Here is a 21418-nt window from a genome sequence, read left to right on the forward strand (position 1 = left end):
AACACCACCCCAACCGTGCAGCACAGGAGTAGCAGCATCATGTTGTGGGGGTGCTTTGCTGCAGGAGGGACTGGTGCACTTCACAAAATAGATGGCATTATGAAGAAGGAAACCTATGTGGATATATTGAAGCAACATCTCAAGACATCAGTCAGGAAATTAAAGCTTGGTCGCAAATGCGTCTTCCAAGTGGACAATGACCCCAAGCATACTTCCAAAGTTGTGGCAAAATGGCTTAAGGACAACAAAGTCAAGGTATTGGAGTGGCCTGACCTCAACCCTATAGAAATTCTGTGGGCAGAACTGAAAAAGCGTGTGCGAGCAAGGAGGCCTACAAACCTGACTCCATTACACCAGCTCTGTCAGGAGGAATGGGCCAAAATTCACCCAACTTATTTTGGGAAGCTTGTGGAAGGCTACCTGAAACGTTTGACCCAAGTCAAACAATTTAAAGGCAATGCTACCAAATACTAATTGAGTGTATGTAAACTTGCGAAACAGATGTACTATCTCGATTAAGAAAGCTAAATCAAGCTACCTTTTAAGCTCTATATCCGACAGCTGGTGATCCTTCAAAATTTTGGAAAACAGTAACTGCATTGTAGCATACAAATTCCTCTTCCCTTCCTAAGCAAGTTCAGTCTGACTCTGGCATCATAACTGAGAAGAATGGGATAAGTGATACTTTTAATCATAATTTTATCTTGGCAGGCTTTTTATTTGCGAGAAATGGTGGTTTAATTGACCTTGGTAAGTCAATCAACTGCTCTTCCTCTGCCAGCCTCTAGCTGACTTGATGGTTAATCAATCAACTTCTAGTGAATCTTTGTTTTCATTTCAACAATTTACTATATGTGATATGCATTAAGACGGGTAAAAAAAAATCTGATATGGGCTGAAATGCTTGATCCATTTTTGCTGCAGCTCTCTGCCCCCCTGATTACTGAATCATTAACCCATATTTTTTACCTGATGATTATATCTGGTACTATCCCCAAGGTTTGGATGGCGGCCCATGTACTCCCCCTTCACAAACGTGCGGACCCTTGTGATCTAAATAATTAAAATCACCCTATTTCTAAACTTTCTTGCCTAGCTAAAAATATTAGAATCCTTGATTCATTCTCAGCTAAAGATCTTTCTTATCTTTGAAATGTATTCTAAATGTACATCAGCTGGGTTTTAGACCAGGTCATAGCACTATCTCTGCTGCCTCCTTAGTTATAAATGATGTGGTTAACTGTATGGATAAAAGGCAACATTGTGCTGCCCTCTTCATTGACCTGTCAAAGGCTTTCAATACTTTTGATCACTCATGGCTAATTCAGAGGCTTTCCTCAATTGACCTAGACCAGATTGCATGTAACTGGCTTAAAACTCAATGTGTATATCTACTGATGATGTTAAATACGATTTCCTAGATATTACGAAAGGTGTCCTACAGGGGTCGATTCTGGTCCTGTGCTTTTTACATGAACAATATCGACTTCTAAAGAAAACTGCACTTTTGTATGCCGATGATACTGTTGTGTATGCTATTTCCCCCACGGTTGACCAGGCTCTATCTGGTCTACAGTCTGCTTTCATTGTATTACAGAAAAAATGTATTGACCTGGAATTAGTATTGCATTCAGGTAAAACCAAGTATATGTTGTTCTCTAGAGCACAACAAAATAACTCTGATGATTTTAGCATGTCATTTGGATGGTGTCCATATTGATTGTGTCCCTGCTTACAAATATCTGGATAGATTTAAAGCTGTCTTTTAAAAAGCATATTGATGACTTAAGAAGCTGAGAATAAAAATGGGCTTCTTCTATAGAAATGGGTCCTGCCTCTCGCCAAATAGTAGAACGCAGATTATTCAGTCGACGTTCCTTTCGGTCCTAGACTACAGCAACATCATCTATATGAAGTCAGCTGCCACTTCATTAAAGCTGTTAGATGCAGTTTATCATAGCGCACCGGCTTTATTACAGGCTAAAATGTTTGTACTCGTCAATGCATTCATTTGATTTATTAGCATCCCCATTAGCGACAGCTAGTCTTACTGGGGTTCCGACAGACAGTTGGTTGGCCCTATGAAGTCACGTAGATTGATACATTGCTATGTTTTTATTTAGAAAGCCCTTTTACAAAAAGTCCCACTGTACCTAACTTCTTTACTAAACTTTAGACATACGAGTTACCACACCCGGTCTCTGGGATGACTAATTCAGGAAATTCCTTACCGAGTTAGGTAAATCAGCTTTTAGTTTCCTTGCACTTTATCTGTGGAATAATCTTCAAAATGTTCTTAGATTTGATATTTGGGTGCCTCTAGGGGAATTCATTAAGCTGATTGAGAATGATTTATATTTTTTACTTTACATTTACATTTTACATTTTAGTCATTTAGCAGACGCTCTTATCCAGAGCGACTTACAGTAGAGTGCATACATTTTATTACATTTTTTATATACTGAGACAAGGATATCCCTACCGGCCAAACCCTCCCTAACCCGGACGACGCTATGCCAATTGTGCGTCGCCCCACGGATCTCCCGGTTGCGGCCGGCTGCGACAGAGCCTGGGCGCGAACCCAGCCCAGCCTGGGCGCGAACCCAGAGACTCTGGTGGCGCAGCTAGCACTGCGATGCAGTGCCCTAGACCACTGCGCCACCCGGGAGATGAGACTTTACAAATGCTTATTACTGATGAATGTGTTTGTTTTCTATGACCATGTTTTTCTTTCTGCTTGCGTTTTGATGTGTGTATTTTCTGTCATTTAAGGCTCATCTGTAAAAGAGACCTTGGTCTCAGTATGACATGGTACAATTGTCAGCCCAAAAAATAGGCCTATAACTTTTCTCCCTGTTAAAAGCACTGTACCTGTACACAAATCTGATTGGCCTAAAACTATCACTCATCATCACATAAGTCCATCTGAACAGATTCCACCCTTGATGATCCAAGACTAGAAACATAAACATTGGAAAACACAAACGCATCAGGCAAACAAAAACCTTGAGTTCACACACACACACACACACACACACACACACACACACACACACACACACACACACACACACACACACACACACAGAGAGGGTGGAAAACAAATAACGTGGCAGGGGTTTTCTACGTTCTTATCAAAACCTGACGGAGAGGGACAAAAAAAATGGGCAAGAGAGTCAGCAGAGTGATTACTGCGGACATCGTCTCAGGAGGCCGGTCGCCATGGTAACCTGCAGCGACCGGATGCTCCTTGATTGGCTGGCGGTCCTTGTCTCCCAGCAGCCCATGCTTCTCCATTAGTATTCTGGGAGTTTCTCCTCTCATGGTCTTATCAGCCCTTCTCTCTCTCATACACACACACATACACACATTTGCTCCCTCCTTTCCTTTCCTCCCTCCTTCCCTCCATAATCACCCCTTTCCTCTCAGCTCTATAGCAGTGACCCTCTGGTCCATAAATAGTAGCAATCAAGAATGCCCAATGGCCACAGCTGTGAGACAGGGGAGGGAGGGGAAATGACTGCTGACACAGAGCTAACAAACAGACAAAGTGCACACACACACACACACACACACACACACACACACACATGCACGCTCACACACATTTAACTAGCTTAGTGTAGTGTAACAGTAGATCAAATGGAACTGTAGATACTAAGTATTGTGTTTAAATTCCCTTTGGCTTCAACATAAATAAAACAGGTCTGAATCAGAATCACATACATTCAAACCAGGGCACTACTCTGGCACTGCCACACACTCCTTATTGCCCCCCCCACTCTCTAACCTACCATTCAAACCTACTAACCTCTGTCACTTTTCTCTCTCTCTGAATATGTGTCTCCTGCCCTATATTGTATATGCCCCTCTGTCCTCCCGCCATATGTTTTTACCAAAACTTCCTACGTCTCAGTCTGCCAGTCTCACCTGCTGCTGGCTCTGTTCCTCCAGATTGAGTTTGACCTCCAGGGACTGCCGTGCTTCCAGGAAGGCCTTGCGGTGTTTCCGGTCTGCCATGTAGTAGGACATGACGCCCACAGTGATGGCACACACATAGATCACTACGTTGGCCAGCAGCTGGAGAACGCAACAGAGTCATTAGACACACACACACTTACACACAACACAGGCACTATATAAAAAAAAAAAACACACAAACAGGCACGCACAGTAATCTTTTAACTGTTAGTCTACACCTGTTGTTTACGAAGCATGTGACAAATGCAAATTTGATTTGACATACGGACGCATGCACACACACTCTGAACCCTGTAGGGGGGACCCTTGTGTAGACTTATCATGACCTAGGCTAGTGGTATCTTACGGACTTTCTGCAGCCATGAATGTGGCAGACAGGCAAAAAGAAACCAGCACTCTAAACTATTACCAAACTCGTATAGATTGCAGTGAGGTGGCTGCTGATGAGTTACATTTCAAACAAAGTGTGGATACTGCACTGTTTTGTCATTGAATAACAGTTGATTCGCCGAGACTGAAGCTCCGATAGGGTGGTTGGCCTTTTATTGGGCTGCCTGCCTCTCATTGGATTACTGTGAGACTATGACAAAGACATGAGCATACTGAGAACCAAAAAACGGTGGACCTTTTGAGAACAGTGTTGATGTCAAACAAGAGAACGACCTCTAAAATATCAAATACAGACAAATGACGAAACCAGAGGCTTTTTTTGTGCCATTGATACTTCTACCTCAGACTTCTTTTAATTGTTAGGAGACACTCAAACCTCAGTCTATTCTCAGCCTCTGCTCTGTCACCGAAACATTTGATACATTCAGCCTGTTTGTAGACTCACCAGTAATGCCTATTCATTGTAGATGCTGTAAGACAATTACAGGGCAAAACGTGACATAAATAGTACATAGAGTGGAGGCTAATCTTCTGCATGATGAAATTATTTCAACACACCATTTGATGTGATCAGGAAAGCTAGCATGACTTACCTGCACTGTCAGGTTTCTTATTAAATCTACCGTATATACCCTAGTAATTGCTCATCATTCCTTGTGTTGCAAGTATGGCATGTTGCACTGTTCCTAGTCATTTTCTTTTATGAGCTACTTCACAAGATCTGTTCACCTTTTCTACCTGCCACCCTACTATCTACCTTACTCACACCCCCCCCCCTCACACCTGCCTGTCTCCAACTCCACCTGCAACTTCATCCAACTCGTGTCCACCCACCCCAGGTGTTTCCTGAACCACTCTCACCCGTCTCACTCTCCACCTGCAACTTCCTTCCCCTCCTGCAAGTGTCCTCAGCCCCCACTCTTACCCAGCTCCCACTCTACCTGCAACTTCAATCCCCCTCACCCCTCACCCACTCCCGCTGCAACTCATCCCCCACCCGAGGTGTGTCCTCAGCCCCATCCCCACTCTCACCTGTCTCCCGAGGGCAGCCCCCTGGATATCCTCCTGCTGCTGCTGTGCAATGGTGACCCCCAGCACCAGGGTGTGGACCCCGCACGACACGGATGTGATCAGCACAATGGGCGTGAGCCGCAAGGGCAGTGTCAGGAAGAAGGAGAAGCTAAAGAAGGCCTGCCAGCCCACTGTGTCACTGGCCTGGTGGAAGCGGGCATAGTTCAGGCCCAGGTAGCAGAAGATCTGGGCCGCTATGAGCACCCACAGGGCGTAGGGCACCACACGTCGTGAGATGCGGTCGGGTAGCAGGCCGTAGCAGCACAACACATAGAGTAAGATGTCTGATGCCAGGCCTACTGATGCCACCACCACAGAGGCCAGCTTTTCATCTGTGTAGACCACAGCGCACATGACAATGATGTAGCTGTCAAACAGGGCAGCAAACACAACCAGAACCAGCAGGGTTTCGTGTCGCTGCCGGCGGAAATAGGTCTGATAGAGGTTCTCCAGAGACTCGGGTGCAAAAGTGAGACGCATGAAGCGTGGGAGGCAGAGGCAGCACCCTTGGCTGCGAACCGTTACCTCGTGCGTGCGCCCCACGGCATGGCCCGGGTCCGATGGTAGGGTCACAGAGCAGTCCGCCGAATACTCTGCTGAGTACTCAGGCTCCGAGAAGGCCCGGTTGCGAGGCATCGTGAATGCTGACTAAGTGTTGTATCCTTCCTGTGACCTCGTCGTAAAAAAAAGTGGAAATCTGTTTTGTAGTTCTGCAGGTGTAAAATTCCTCAAGGTACTGTTGTAAGGTTCAAACGTAGGCCTACATCGTGCTCTCTCATCGGGTTCCCTTTTATTCTCCTGTGTGTAATCTGAACCTTTTGCCCTGAGGTGTCCCAAATGTCCTTTAAAATCACACGTAGTGTCTTGATTGTCAGACCCTGCACTTTGGAATAGCTTTGCTCACATATTTGTTAGTTACACGTCTCTGACAGTGTCAGTTCATTCTGTCAGTTGATTCCCCAATCCAATGTCCTCCTCCAAATGTAGACTTAAGACAAAAGGAGATTTAAAGGTTCTCCTGGACCATGTTCATTTCCCTTAAGTGAGCCCATGGAAAACTAACTAAGAATGAAGTGAGGGCGATAATATAGCTTTTCTTCTTTTCGAATGCAAAACTTTGTTTACATTGCCACCCTTCTCTCCATATTCATTGTATCAAGGTCATCACCATTGTTCACATGGGGTTTCCATGGTGAAAACTCAAAAGAAGTGAAGAATATGGGATGCTGTTTGATCATGAATTGTGCCCCCCCCACCTGAGAAGTCACCTGACTAGCAATCCACGTTGGGAAAAATTGGGATTTTTAAGAAAGTTCTTGGGAAATATGGACAGCCTGTGCAAAAGAGGCCCAGGTTCGTTTCTTCTTTGTAGTTGACAGACTGATACTGAGAGCAATGTCTGTCGTTACCTACCAATATTTATCTTGAGAACTGCGCCTCTGTCCTCAGTTGAGAATAACCCCGGAGAACTATGCGTGACTTCTGATTTTACAGCGCACGCAGGAAATAGGCTACATGTTGCGCTCTATGAAAGAGAGAAAAAAAATAGAACTTGTAAAATGGATTTCCAAAATGACACCATCGTGACTATCCATTTAAAATACTTAACACAGTATTTTTTTTTTTGCCGTATTATTAAGCAACGCGGTTTTCCAGCCTACAGTATAGGGACATCATATTTCTTGCCCTCATTACACATATTGATGAGTTTGTTGCCTGTGATTTCAGGGTTAAATCGTTTGGTTACATTTCTATTTTGAAAAGGTGCTATAGGAGGACCGCTATTGTCATACCCATATAAATGATCGAATGACTGAAAACAATAAGCGTCATTATTTACCCATTCTGTATCCATTTAACATGTGGCGATGGCCAAAGACGAACGTGATCTTTCAATGTAGGTTTTCATTCTCCAGTGACTCGACGTTTGGCATCGCCTGTCTATCTATCCTTTTTAAGATGCCGCCTGTGAACAGAGATTTTGTACCAGATGATGTAAAAACCATCCGCATATTGTTGCATCCGTTTACCGAGCCATGGAAGAAGAAAAAAAGACACTTTCGATCTCCTATAGGTGGTGCTCGCTCTTGTCAGGATTAGATGTCACTTGTAATCAAAACAGTGCATTTTGGGTGTTTGTTATAAGAATAACATGAACATGTCCCTCTCGACGAGTAATAGACTACAATGGACTCTCGCCTTCTGCAGAAAACACGGACCAGCTCTGCTTTTTCGCCCTCGGTCTTCACTTTCTACCCCCGATAAGCCCGTCCCCCTCTTTAGATCACCCACTCCCTTTGCTTCCCATGTACAAAGTCAGAAATAGGGACAGACAATTCCAAATGGGATAACTAAATGTAAATAGCCTATGGTTATTCATTATGACTGGACGAGCATGCTCTAATATGACACTTGATTTTATTGATTAATTGCCACTAAAGTTCGCATAGTGTTTTTATGCCTCCTGGCCTTAACACCACAATGTCTGAGTACACTAATTGACTCTGACCATTATCACATCAAATGATCTACTTCTATAGTTAAATTAGAAAAAAAGGTTGGAAGCCTTGGGCCTACCCCTAGATCCAACAAGCACCATGAAATAAATATGCATGTCACTTGAACCGGTCTTTAGGAGGGAACAATTGATAGCTACTTATCGACAGCTGTTTCCCCATCGGCTTGAACAATCCAAACAAGAGCAGCAGCAGAAGACACAACATCATTTTGAAAATCTTGGCTCTCTCTAATTCTCTCCTTCTCTCTCTCTTTCTCTCTCTCGGAGGACCTGAGCCCTGGGACCGTGCGTCGGGGCTGCCGGGCGTGATGGCTCCTTGCTGTCCCCAGTCCACCTGGCCTTGCTGCTATGTTCCAGTTTCAGCTGTTCTGCCTGCGGTTATGGAACCGCCACCTGTCCCGGACCTGCTATTTTCAACTCTTGATGATCGGCTATGAAAAGCCAACTGAAAATGATTCATGATTATTATTTGACCATGCTTGTCACTTATGAACATTTTGAACATCTTGGCATAGTTCTGTTATAATCTCCACCCAGCACAGCCAGAAGAGGACTGGCCACCCCTCATAGCCTGGTTCCTCTCTAGGTTTCTTCCTAGGTTTTGGCCTTTCTAGGGAGTTTTTCCTAGCCACCGTGCTTCTACACCTGCATTGCCTGCTGTTTGGGGTTTTAGGCTGGGTGTCTGTACAGCACTTCGAGATATTAGCTGATGTACGAAGGGCTATATAAAATAAACTTGATTTGATCAGTTTATTTTGCTCACACACAACACCCACCCTGTTTCAAATCAAAGGTTGCTTACACAATTTAGCAAATCTTACAGCGGGTGAAGCGAAACGCTTGTTACTAGCTCCTAACGATGCAGTAAAATGCCAAACAATGTGTGTGTGTGGAGCAGGAACTGAGTCTAGGCGCTCCAGGGCTGTTCATGCACCATATGGCATCGTTCTTTATTATTATTTTTGGACTATGAGATGTGTTCAGGTTGTTGTGTTTGGTCATTTGTTTGTGTCCCAGAAACGCTACTGGCTGTGCAGAACCTGCCCGAGACCGGCTTCTTTCGTTGACACCGCCATCAGACCTGTATTGACTATTCCACTGAAACCCTGTATTGAACGTGTGATCAATACCCAGACCATTGACCTTTTTTGTTACTGGGAACAAACTCATCAACATCTCCCTGCCTCTCAGGCCCAAATTGAACAATCATACTTCCCCCTGTATTCATCCCTCTATAGCTTGGGGTGTGTGATACCCAATATCACAGGGCCCTCTGTCCTCTCCCTTGTTACTATGCCCCCCCCCCCATAAACACACCCCTTGATCTATCCTTTGCATCATTTTTTTTTAAAGTACATGATGTATCAATTTGGATTTTGTCAAGGAAGCAGAGGCCACGAGAACACTTGCGAACATATTTTTTAAGCTGTGCTAATCATCGAGAATGAACCTACTGCTACCGATATGTGCCTAGAGTGATGCAGCCAATTGAGAATTAGATGAGGCTTGTAGGTAACCTCTCTGTAAAAGTGATTCATTAATTGCTGGATCCCAAGACTGATGTTGCCTTGGAGAGACAGATTTCCCCAGAGAACAGCCAACAATAATTATTAAACGAGTGCTCTTTAGCACCAGCAAAGGCTGACAGATGGCGATGGTGTGCAAAATTAGACACAGGTTACGGGAGGCAATGGATTAGGGTACATCCTTTAACAGTTGACAGATGATTATGTAATGTCATGATTTTATTCGGAGGCATAACAATTGATTGCTTTGCTAAAGCGGATTTTTCAGAATGATCTCTTCCAAGTTATAAATGGGCAAGGGAAGGGAGTGACACATTTAGCCTGTTTATTGTGTTTAACCATGTCTCTTATCATGTTTTCTCTAGATTCATAAATAAACATTGTCCTATAACAATATCACAATCATTCTCTCAGTATCACTATGAATGTATGATTGTTTTAGAGAGACCATATTTTTCATCATCCCTCTCATGTGATTAAGCCGGTACACTGTAACTCTTTGAATGACCCTGTTGGGCAGAATCAGAATAGGACATCAGATGTGCATATTGTTTCCCATGGCATTGGCCACAGAGGACAAAGAAGAAACCGATTATTTGCACAAGGAAAGTGTTATTATCAATACATTGTTTGGCCAATATAGGCCTGTGCAAATATTTTCTGCTGTCCATGATCTGCAGAAGTTTTTAGATCTATGTAGAATAGAATACATCTATGTAAAACATGTAGCAAATATTTGTCTCTTGTTTTGCAATGCTATTAAAATGTTTATTGTATTTAGAAAAAAACAACAATACAGTTCAATCAATATTGTCACAGAACAATGAGACAGATGTTTCACCGGATATATAAATCTGAAGCATCCGGTTAGTATTTCCACTCACCACCAAATATGGTTATTAGAGGAAGCCCAGTGGCTGGCAGTGGGAGAATATGGAGTGAGATGGATTTTGGCCAACATTCTGCAAATCTTCTCATCGATTAAACATTTAATCTTAATACAGTTTTCTGTTCCCCAAACTAGAATCTGTTACGAACAGAGTGGACCAGGTTTTGTAGACCTTACCCTTTGCCAAAGTTTAAAAAATAAATGTATAAAAATGCGCTGTTTGGTAGAGCAATGGCGAATTGAGTTATTGCGCTCGCGCACTTCACAGAGTAGGCGTTCCCAAACGGTAATATGCAAATAATACTAGAACGCACCAATAGGATCTCGCTAGGTCGTGCTTGGCTCTGCCCACTGTGATTACTTTTATTTTATTGGAAACAACAGGGTGTGGTCTATCTAGCGATAGTTCTTAAAAAATATTTGACAGTGTACGTACAGGGGCGTCTTTAATGAGGTGATCGCTCAGGTTGCACGCTGCTGACGTGTTTGTAGGGAAGTAGCAAGCTGGCTACCTAGCTAGCAACTTGAGCGTTATTTTCATTAGATGTGTGCAGCCAGTGACAGCTCATAATGGGAATAATAGCCAACGAAATGAAATAGTTGGCATCAGAAGAGAAATCGGAGCAGATTACACAGGTGGAGTTTGCAAGACCTCAAATATATTGGGTATCAACTACACCATTCATGCTCAAGTAGCTAATGGTAGGCTGGCATGCTAAAAGCTTAGATGGCGAGTTAGCTAGCTAGATAAACGGTCTTGTTCAGATGTATTGTGCAGTGACAATTGCTAAGGTTTCAAGTTATGTAGCTAGCTAGCTAACAATACTTTCGCGATGGGATGTTTAGCGAGCTAACATTAAAATAAAAACTGTTCTAGTTAGTTAGTAAACGATGTAGCAAGCGCGCTAGGGTTGCCAGGCAGAATATACCATCCCTACCGTTACTCTTGTTTACACCTGAGATCATAACGCAATCATGGTTACATTAACACACATTGGAGTCGGCGCGAGATATGGGTCGGGAAACGTACCTCATTGCAGGAATGGGATATGCCACTGTACTCCAAATGTTATTTTTATCCACACTGCTCCACCGAGAAGATTGAAATACTGCCAGTTTCCAGAAAACTTTACTTTTCATCTTCAGCTAGCATGAAGCCGAAAATGGCAGTTTCCCAGGAAAACTAGCGGTATTTCAATCTTTTCAATGGTGCAGTATGGATAAAGGTACACTCTGGAGTACAGTGGCGTATCCCATCCCTGCATTGAGGTATGTTTTCCGACCCATATCACCCCGGCTCCATAGTGTCTTAATGTAACCATTATTGTGTTCCACCCTCAGTGCAGCTCAGTGTAATGGTAGGGTCAGTATCTTCTAAAACAGGAAAAATATGTGTACTGTCTTAATACACAATTGTCCACCACCATTTTCGGACAACTTGGGACGTTGCAAACTGCGTTCAGCCAAGGGTGTGCAACATCCTAGGCTGTCTGAAATTTGTATTTAACTTCTGGCTTCCCATGGACTGTTTTGTGCAACCAAATACAATTGAAAGCAACGCTAGTGTATGTAAGTACACCAGCATTTGCTAAAAGCAAGGATTTAGCTACTATTGTGTAAATATTGTTTTTTGACTTGTATTTTGAGTTCTCATGCATCTGTTTCTACAGACAAGGAATTTGCCGTGAAGTGGATTGATTCCTTCAAGGGCCATGGGCAAATGGAGGATGCCAGACCTGTATAGGGCCCCCTTCCCCCTCTACACAATCAAAGTCGACCCCAAAACAGGATGGGTGATCACTGCAGGAGGGGGAGGCGCTTCCAAGACGGGCATAAAGAATGCAGTGGTAAGCTACTGAATGTTTAGGTGATCATGTAATGGTTCTGCTCTATGGGCACAATCTCTCAATTTCTAGTCTTTTCACACCTTTTTACCTTGCATGTATTCTGTAAGTGTGAAAATGCAGAAACATTGTAGACGTGTGATTCAGCATTTATTTTGATCTAATTAAATCTGAGTAATGTTGTACAGTGTTTGCTAAGTTAAGTTGGGACTGTCTTTTTCAGCACTTCCTGGGTTTGGAGTTGGTAGGAGACCAGCACTGTGCCACCCTGGTGCACTCTCATGACACAGACACGCGTGCCACCATGAACCTGGCAATAGGCGGGGATGTGATCGCCGCAGGGCAGGACGGCAAATGCAGCCTCATGCGCTTCAGACAACGCCAGACCAGGGGCAAGGCCTCAGCCAAAGACGGTAAGGAAGGAACACCCCCAAAAACCTGCCATTCACTTTTATAAACCTCTTTATATACAAAGTTCAAATTATCTTTACAGATACATTTACTCTAACGTCATTCCTATCTTACATTTCACCTATTACATCTGTGTTTCTCAATCCTGGTCCTGGTGACCCAAAGGGCTGCATATTATTATTTTTGCCCTAGCACTAACACACTTAATTAATCTAATCAACTCATCATCAAACCTTTGATTATTTAAATCACGTCTGTTTGAGGTAGGGAGAGAACTCAAATGTGCAACCCCTTTGGGTCCCAAAGAGAATGATTGGGCAACAATGCCTTACATGAACACATCACTATGCCCCTTATTTTCCAGCAGGGGGTGGCAGTGAGCAGGGCGCAGCTAGGAGACGAGCTGGGAAAGGGGGTAAGGGTAGTGAGGGAGCTGCTGCTTCTAGGGGCAATGTGTCCGAGATGAAGGATAACACCACCCAGATCTCTGTTGACACGTTTGGGGAGGTGCAGTCGGACTTCAACCCCCAGGACCCCCTCCAGAAGTGTGTGAGGTTCAGTCCCGATCTCAGCCTCCTACTGACTGGCGGAACAGACGGACACATCAGAGTGTGGGAGGTGAGTTTAAGTTATGCCAAAATGGCCGCCATGTTGAGACTTCTCCCCAATTGTTACTGTGCAGGTTTTGAGCTTGACTGTAATGCCTCTGCTCTCTCACCAGTACCCCTCCTTAAAAGAGAAGTTGGACTTCAAAGCCCATGAGGGGGAAATTGAAGACTTGGACATCAGTCCGAATAACAAGGTACTGACCAGCTAATAAGTATATGACCTCGATGTCTGTCTGTGTTGGAATCACAGTAATAAAGAGGTTATAAACATCATGTGCAAGCTAAACTGGTAAGTGTTTTCTGACCTGTGTGTGTTATTTTGTGTTTCTGTGTAGCACCTTGTGACGGTGGGCCGGGACTTTGCCTGCAGTATATGGAGTGGCAACCAGCTGGCCATGAGCCTCTGTTGGCATGAGAAGATGCCTCAGATAGCAGCAAAGTCATACCGCTATATGTCTTGCAGGCAAGCACATACTCCTTTCTCCTACGAATATTCACATACCCTGTAACATCACTGACCTATGGCTCTGGTCCCACTAGCATACCACATAAACTCAGCAAAAAAAGAAACGTCCTCTCACTGTCAACTGCGTTTATTTTCAGCAAACATAATAATGTGTAAATATTTGTATGACCATAACAAGATTCAACAACAACTGAGACATAAACTGAACAAGTTCTACAGACATGTGACTAACAGAAATTGAATAATGTGTCCCTGAACAAAGGGGGGGGGGGGGTCAAAATCAAAAGTAACAGTCAATATCTTGTGTGGCCACCAGCTGCATTAAGTACTGCAGTGCATCTCCTCCTCATGGACTGCACCATGGCAGAACAGACATTCCTGTCTTGCAGGAAATCACACACAGAACGAGCAGTATGTCAGGATTAGCCTGCAGGAAGTGTACCACATGGGGGAGGAGGATGTCTTCCCTGCAACGCACAGCGTTGAGATTGCCTGCAATGACAACAAGCTCAGTCTGATGATGCTGTGACACACCGCCCCAGACCATGACGGACCCTCCACCTCCAAATCGATCCCACTCCAGAGTACAGGCCTCAGTGTGCTGCTAGTTCCTTCGACGATAAACGCGAATCCGACCATCACCCCTGGTGAGACAAACCATGACTCGTCAGTGAAGAGCACTTTTTGCCAGTCCTGTCTGGTCCAGCGACATTGTTGCCGGTGATGTCTGGTGAGGACCTGCCTTACAACAGGCCTACAAGCCCTCAGTCCAGCCTCTCTCAGCCTATTGCGGACAGTTTGAGCACTGATGGAGGGATTGTGCGTTCCTGGTGTAACTCGGGCAGTTGTTGTTGCCATCCTGTATCTGTCCCGCAGGTGTGATATTTTGATATTCCGATCCTGTGCAGGTGTTGTTAAACGTGGTCTGCCACTGCGAGGACGGTCAGCTGTCCGTCCTGTCTCCCTGTAGCGCTGTCTTAGGCGTCTCGTAGGGACATTGCAACTTATTGCCCTGGCCTCATCTGAGGTCCTCATGCCTCCTTGCAGCATGCCTGAGGCATGTTCATGCAGATGAGCAGGGACCCTGGACATCTTTCTTTTGGTGCTTTTCAGAGTCAGTAGAAAGGCTTCTTTAGTGTCCTAAGTTTTGATAACTTGACCTTAATTGCCTACTGTCTGTAAGCTGTTAGTGTCTTAACGACTGTTCCACAGGTGCATGTTCATTAATTGTTTATGGTTCATTGAACAAGCATGGGGAAACAGTGTTTAAACCCTTTACAATGAAGATCTGTGAAGTTATTTGGATTTTTACGAATTATCTTTGAAAGACAGGGTCCTGAAAAAGGGACGTTTCTTTTTTTGCTGAGTTTGTTTTTTCGCTCTCCCGTTTAGGTTTGGAAATGTCGAGGACCAGAAAGACACCCTGAGGCTCTACACTGTCCAGATCCCCCACAAACGAGACAGAAAACCTCCACAATGCTACCTCTCTAAATGGGACGGCCAGAACTTCCTACCCATGCTGACGAACCCCTGCGGCACTGAGGTCATCTCCACCCTGGCTGTCAGGTGAGGAAGGATGGAGAGGATACCTAGGATTCAATTCATCTTTCCTTGATTACCTGCATCCTATTTCCTTGCCCTCTTCTGAACCGTATTGGAGAATGTTCATGCCCTCAGACCTTCTTTTCCAATGCATTTTGAGAAGGCGAGGAGGAAAATCAGAAATGTTGCGAGGAATTGAGCAAAGATGAATTGAGAAAGAGCCTTATTTGTTCATCTCTAAGGTCGCTTAACTGCTCATTGAAGGTATTTCTCTGACGTTACTGTATCATAAATGTAGGGCTGGGCGATATGGCCAAAATACCATATCACAATATTTTTCACATTTTTGTTATTTTATGATTTTGAATATTAACATTTCTAAATTTGTTTTATGAGTTGTGCATGATCCTAGGGTGGCTACACATACATTCTAAGTTATTTTCAAAGGGGCTTTCTCTCGTCTCTACAATCAAACATAAGCCAAAAGTTGATCTATTTTTACATAATTTCCACAATGCCAGACAGTGAGATACGCGGCCGTGGCTTGCTATATAAAAGCAGGCAGACCGGCATCAAGGCTTCCAGTTACTGTTCGATTGAACGTTAGAATGGGCAAAACGAGTGACCTACAGTTGAAGTCGGAAGTTTACATACACTTAGTTTGGAGTCATTAAAATTATTTTTTTCAACTACTACGAACTATAGTTTTGGCAAGTCGGTTAGGACATATACTTTGCATGACACAAGTCATTTTTCCAACAATTGTTTACATACAGATTAATTCACTTAAAATTCACTGTATCACAATTCCAGTGGGTCAGAAGTTAACATACACTAAATTGGCTGTGCTTTTAAACAGCTTGGACAATTCCAGAAAATGATGTCATGGCTTTAGAAGCTTCTGATAGCCTAATTGACATCATTTGAGTCAATTGGAGGTGTACCTGTGGATGTATTTCAAGGCCTACCTTCATACTCAGTGCCTCTTTGCTTGACATCATAGGAAAATCAAAAGAAATCAGCCAAGACCTCAGAAAAAAAATTGTAGACCTCCACAAGTCTGGTTCATCCTTGGGAGCGATTTACAAATGCCTGAAGGTACCACGTTCATCTGTACAAACAATAGTACACAAGTATAAACACCATGGGACCACGCAGCCGTCATACTGCTCAGGGAGGAGACGCGTTCTGTCTCCTAGAGATTAACGTACTTTGGTGCGAAAAGTGCAAATCAAACCCCAGAACAACAGCAAAGGATCTTGTGAAGATGCTGGAGGAAACAGGTACAAAAGTATCTATATCCACAGTAAAACGAGTCCTATATCGACATAACCCGAAAGGCCGCTCAGTAAGGAAGAAGACACTGCTCCAAAACCGCCATTAAAAAAGCCAGACTATGGATTGCAACTGCACATGGGGACAAAAATCGTACTTTTTGGAGAAATTACCTCTGGTCTGATGAAAGAAAAATAGAACTGTTTTGCCATAATGACCATCATCATGTTCGGAGGAAAAGGGGGGAGGCTTGCAAGCCGAAGAACACCATCCCAACCGTGAAGCATGGGCGTGGCAGCATCATGTTGTGGGGGTACTTTGCTGCAGCAGGGACTGGTGCACTTCACAAAATAGATGGCATCATGAGGAAGGACAATGATGTGGATGTATTGAAGCAACATTTCAAGACATCAGTCAGGAGGTTAAAGCTTGGTCGCAAATGGGTCTTCCATACTTTCAAAGTTGTGGCAAAATGGCTTAAGGACAACAAAGTCAAGGTATTGGAGTGGCCATTACAAAGCCCTGACCTCAACCTTATAGAAAATATGTGGGCAGAACTGAAAAAGCATGTGCGAGCAAGGAGTCCTACAAACCTGACTCAGTTACACCAGCTCTGTCAGGAGGAATGGGCCACAATTCACCCAACTTATTGTGGGAAGCTTGTGGAAGGCTACCTGAAATGTTTGACCCAAGTTAAACATTTACATTTAAGTCATTTAGCAGACGCTCTTATCCAGAGCGACTTACAAATTGGTGCATTCACCTTATGACATCCAGTGGAACAACCACTTTACAATAGTGCATCTAAATCTTTTAAGGGGGGGGGGGGGGGTCAGAAGGATTACTTTATCCTAAACCATTTAAATACAATGCTACCAAACATTAATTGAGTGTATGTAAAATTCTGGCCCACTGGGAATGTGATGAAAGAAAAAAGCTGCAATAAATAATTCTCTGTACTATTATTCTGACATTTCACATTCTTAAAATAAAGTGGTGCTCCTAACTGACCTAAAACATGGAATTGTTACTAGGATTTAATGTCAGGAATTGTGAAAAACTGTGTTTAAATGTATTTGGCTAAGGTGTATGTAAACTTCCGACTTCAACTGTAAGTGACTTTTAGCTTTGGTATGATCGTCGGTGCCAGGTACACCGGATCCAGTATCTCAAACGTCTATCCTCCTGGGCTTTTCACGCACGATATTGTCTAGGGTTTACCGAGAATGGATGTTTGTTTGTTGCACCAGTCAGCAACAGTCCTGTGAAACAGCTCGTTGATGAGAAAGGTCGAAGGAAAATGGCAAGAATCTTGCACTCTAACAAAAAACGGCGTAGTACAACAGTGGTGTGCAATGGCATCTCGGGAACGCCGAGACGTGGCGTATATACACTGCTCAAAAAAATAAAGGGAACACTTAAACAACACAATGTAACTCCAAGTCAATCACACTTCTGTGAAATCAAACTGTCCACTTAGGAAGCAACACTGATTGACAATAAATTTCACATGCTGTTGTGCAAATGGAATAGACAACAGGTGGAAATTATAGGCAATTAGCACGACACCCCCAATAAAGGAGTTGTTCTGCTGGTGGTGACCACAGACCACTTCTCAGTTCCTATGCTTCCTGGCTGATGTTTTGGTCACTTTTGAATGCTGGCGGTGCTTTCACTCTAGTGGTAGCATGAGACGGAGTCTACAACCCACACAAGTGGCTCAGGTAGTGCAGCTCATCCAGGATGGCACATCAATGCGAGCTGTGGCAAGAAGGTTTGCTGTGTCTGTCAGCGTAGTGTCCAGAGCATGGAGGCGCTACCAGGAGACAGGCCAGTACATCAGGAGACGTGGAGGAGGCCGTAGGAGGGCAACAACCCAGCAGCAGGACCGCTACCTCCGCCTTTGTGCAAGGAGGAGGAGTGCCAGAGCCCTGCAAAATTACCTCCAGCAGGCCACAAATGTGCATGAGGGTGGTATGAGGGCCCGACGTTCACAGGTGGGGGTTGTGCTTACAGCCCAACACCGTGCAGGACGTTTGGCATTTGCCAGAGAACACCAAGATTGGCAAATTCGCCACTGGCGCCCTGTGCTCTTCACAGATGAAAGCAGGTTCACACTGAGCACATGTGACAGAGTCTGGAGACGCAGTGGAGAACGTTCTGCTGCCTGCAACATCCTCCAGCATGACCGGTTTGGCGGTGGGTCAGTCATGGTGTGGGGTGGCATTTCTTTGGGGGGCCGCACAGCCCTCCATGTGCTCGCCAGAGGTAGCCTAACTGCCATTAGGTACCGAGATGAGATCCTCAGACCCCTTGTGAGACCATATGCTGGTGCGGTTGGCCCTGGGTTCCTCCTAATGCAAGACAATGCTAGACCTCATGTGGCTGGAGTGTGTCAGCAGTTCCTGCAAGAGGAAGGCATTGATGCTATGGACTGGCCCGCCCGTTCCCCAGACCTGAATCCAATTGAGCACATCTGGGACATCATGTCTCGCTCCATCCACCAACGCCACGTTGCACCACAGACTGTCCAGGAGTTGGCGGATGCTTTAGTCCAGGTCTGGGAGGAGATCCCTCAGGAGACCATCCGCCACCTCATCAGGAGCATGCCCAGGCGTTGTAGGGAGATCATACAGGCACGTGGAGGCCACACACACTACTGAGCCTCATTTTGACTTGTTTTAAGGACATTACATCAAAGTTGGATCAGCCTGTAGTGTGGTTTTCCACTTTAATTTTGAGTGTGACTCCAAATCCAGACCTCCATGGGTTGATAAATTTGATTTCCATTGATAATTTTTGTGTGATTTTGTTGTCAGCACATTCAACTATGTAAAGAAAAAAGTATATAATAAGAATATTTCATTAATTCAGATCTAGGATGTGTTATTTTAGTGTTCCCTTTATTTTTTTGAGCAGTGTATATTAAAATAGGGTATACCACCTATCCCTGAATAAATGTGTTTGTATTAGATATTTGTTCTTCCCTGTTAACCAGCTCTTTTTTGTTCTCGCTGTGTTCCACAGTGACTCTGGAACCTTTCTCGGCCTTGGGACAGTGACGGGATCAGTAGCAATCTATATCGCCTTTTCACTACAGGTACACACACACACACACAAATAATTAGCTGCCTTAGCGTATCCCTGTGGAACTCCCTAATTATCTTGTCTCATTGTCTCTGTAGAAGTTGTACTATGTGCAGGAGTCCCACGGCATTGTGGTGACCGATCTGGCCTTCCTGCCTGACACTCCCAAAGGCCAGAGCCTCAAAGGGAACAACGAGGCAGCCATGTTGAGTGTGGCTGTGGACTGCCGCTGTCAGATGCACACTGTACGCAACCGAAGTAAGTGGTTTGAATTGGTAGCATTGATAGAGCATCGTGAGTAGTATTGTCTTTTCCCTCACCCTCCTTCGTTCTCTCTCTCTCTCTCTCTCTCTCTCTGCATCTCCACCATCCCAGGATCCTTCCCTATCTGGCTGGTGCTGTTCTTCTGTGGCCTCATGGTGGTGGGAGCCGTCCTGCTCCTGCAGCACCTCTTCCCAGGATTCATTTAGACATTGACAGGGAGTTAAGGAGAAGGAAAGAATCAGACTGCCCTACAACCACTACTAGCCCTACAATCTTCAACAAAAACCTCTGAGGAACCCCCCGTGACACCACTCAATCCTGGAACACGCATCGATCTCCTACAGCCATCGTACCACACTTAACCAAACCGTGGAACATTTTAACCACACTTGCCCAACCCTGGACTACATCTACTAGAGCCATTTACTCACTCTTAACCCAATAAGATTCCCTGCATCAGTTACAATACCCTTAACCAATATTTGTATCCCCCCCCCCTCCTTCCCTGTCACCCCTTGCCCTGATTCAGGACCACCCTCCCCCCCAGTGAATCATCTGTGCTCCTTCCACCCCCAATTCTGTGAGACACAATAATTTAATTTTATCAATCTTCTTTTTGCTTTTATACCATGGTGGGGAGTTAAGGGCTCAGCTTCAGATCTATATCATCATGAATGTGCAAGGGGTCGGGCCTTTTTTATCGTAGATATTTAAGAAATCGTGTACAATTATAAATATACTTAAATCATTGCTCTTCTGTCAGTCTCCATCTGTCCTGTGCATACATAAACACACACTTGTAAATTTAGCAAGTTGGTTGGATAACATTTCTGCGTATGGATTTTCTGTACCAGTTTCCAGTGAGGCCTGTTTTTCCTGCTTTGTCCACTAGTTAGCAGCATAGACCAAATGTCTATCTAATGTTGTTCATCCCCGACTGGGAAGCAGGCCAGGCAACAGGGCATCATGACCTTCAGAAAAACGAAATCAATTGCGTTGGTGGACTCCCCTGTAGCTCCATTTCCAATGTTGAAAGACCTGGCAAGTTGAGTTCTGCTCTGAAGGCACCTGTATAGTATCTCTCATCGTCTCCTTTCAGGCCTATTCCGGCGTTAAACCAGATTGACAGATGGAAGGGTGGTCTTTTTCTGCTCCACACAGCTCCGTAGATGTGTTTTATGTCCAACCATTCAGTCTGGGCCCGGGGCTTGCTCTGATTTGTCAGAGCTGGACCGACTGATTCGTGTTAATGCTCTAGTCACTCGCGTGACATTTTAAACACTACTTAGCTAAGATAAAAGAAGGCGATAACGATCCTAAATAAAAGATGAGGCAGGCTATGATCCAGTGTATGTGATGGTTTTCTGTGTCTTGCAGAGTCTACATACTGTATATCAGCATTGTATGGTCTTTTGTAGCATGGAATTCTAGATTCTGCACGATCAAGCACCATGGAGAGTGCTTGGTTTGTTACAAATGGCCGACTAACACTATCGAGAAGCTGTGTAGTTCATCTGTGTTTGTTTCAACCAATTAAACACTTTAT

The 21418-nt window shown here is 44.3% G+C and overlaps 2 protein-coding genes across 7 annotated transcripts in view; one reads left to right on the top strand and one right to left on the bottom strand.

Moving 5' to 3' along the window:
* LOC139564269 (adenylate cyclase type 3-like) overlaps positions 1 to 7691 on the bottom strand; it is a 31756-nt gene extending 24065 nt beyond the window's left edge. For 2 of the 3 annotated variants that reach the window (XM_071383651.1, XM_071383649.1), the window contains exons 1-2: positions 5404 to 7691; positions 3931 to 4080 (exon numbers count right to left, since the gene is read on the bottom strand). In XM_071383651.1, coding sequence (XP_071239752.1) covers positions 3931 to 4080; positions 5404 to 6078 — 825 coding nt within the window. In that variant the 5' untranslated portion in view covers positions 6079 to 7691. The remainder of the gene's footprint in view (positions 1 to 3930; positions 4081 to 5403) is intronic. The other variant, XM_071383650.1, reaches the window with a different exon arrangement.
* Positions 7692 to 10769: 3078 nt separating this feature from the next.
* Positions 10770 to 20622, top strand: LOC139564236 (guanine nucleotide-exchange factor SEC12-like). Of its 4 annotated transcripts, none has more exons than XM_071383589.1 (10): positions 10770 to 11011; positions 12046 to 12222; positions 12443 to 12632; positions 12998 to 13248; positions 13352 to 13432; positions 13574 to 13701; positions 15097 to 15270; positions 19549 to 19621; positions 19707 to 19866; positions 19984 to 20622. In XM_071383589.1, the coding sequence occupies exons 2-10, from the start codon at positions 12088 to 12090 to the stop codon at positions 20076 to 20078; spliced, it is 1287 nt and encodes a 428-aa protein (XP_071239690.1). In that variant the 5' UTR covers positions 10770 to 11011; positions 12046 to 12087; the 3' UTR covers positions 20079 to 20622. The 4 variants fall into 4 exon arrangements, with proteins under 4 accessions (XP_071239690.1, XP_071239687.1, XP_071239688.1 ...); XM_071383586.1 differs by having other exon boundaries at positions 10772 to 11011; positions 12995 to 13248; XM_071383587.1 differs by having other exon boundaries at positions 10801 to 11077; positions 12995 to 13248.
* The last annotated feature ends 796 nt before the right edge of the window (positions 20623 to 21418 follow it).

This window comes from Salvelinus alpinus, chromosome 35, assembly GCF_045679555.1.
Source record: "Salvelinus alpinus chromosome 35, SLU_Salpinus.1, whole genome shotgun sequence".
Lineage (NCBI taxonomy): Eukaryota > Metazoa > Chordata > Actinopteri > Salmoniformes > Salmonidae > Salvelinus > Salvelinus alpinus.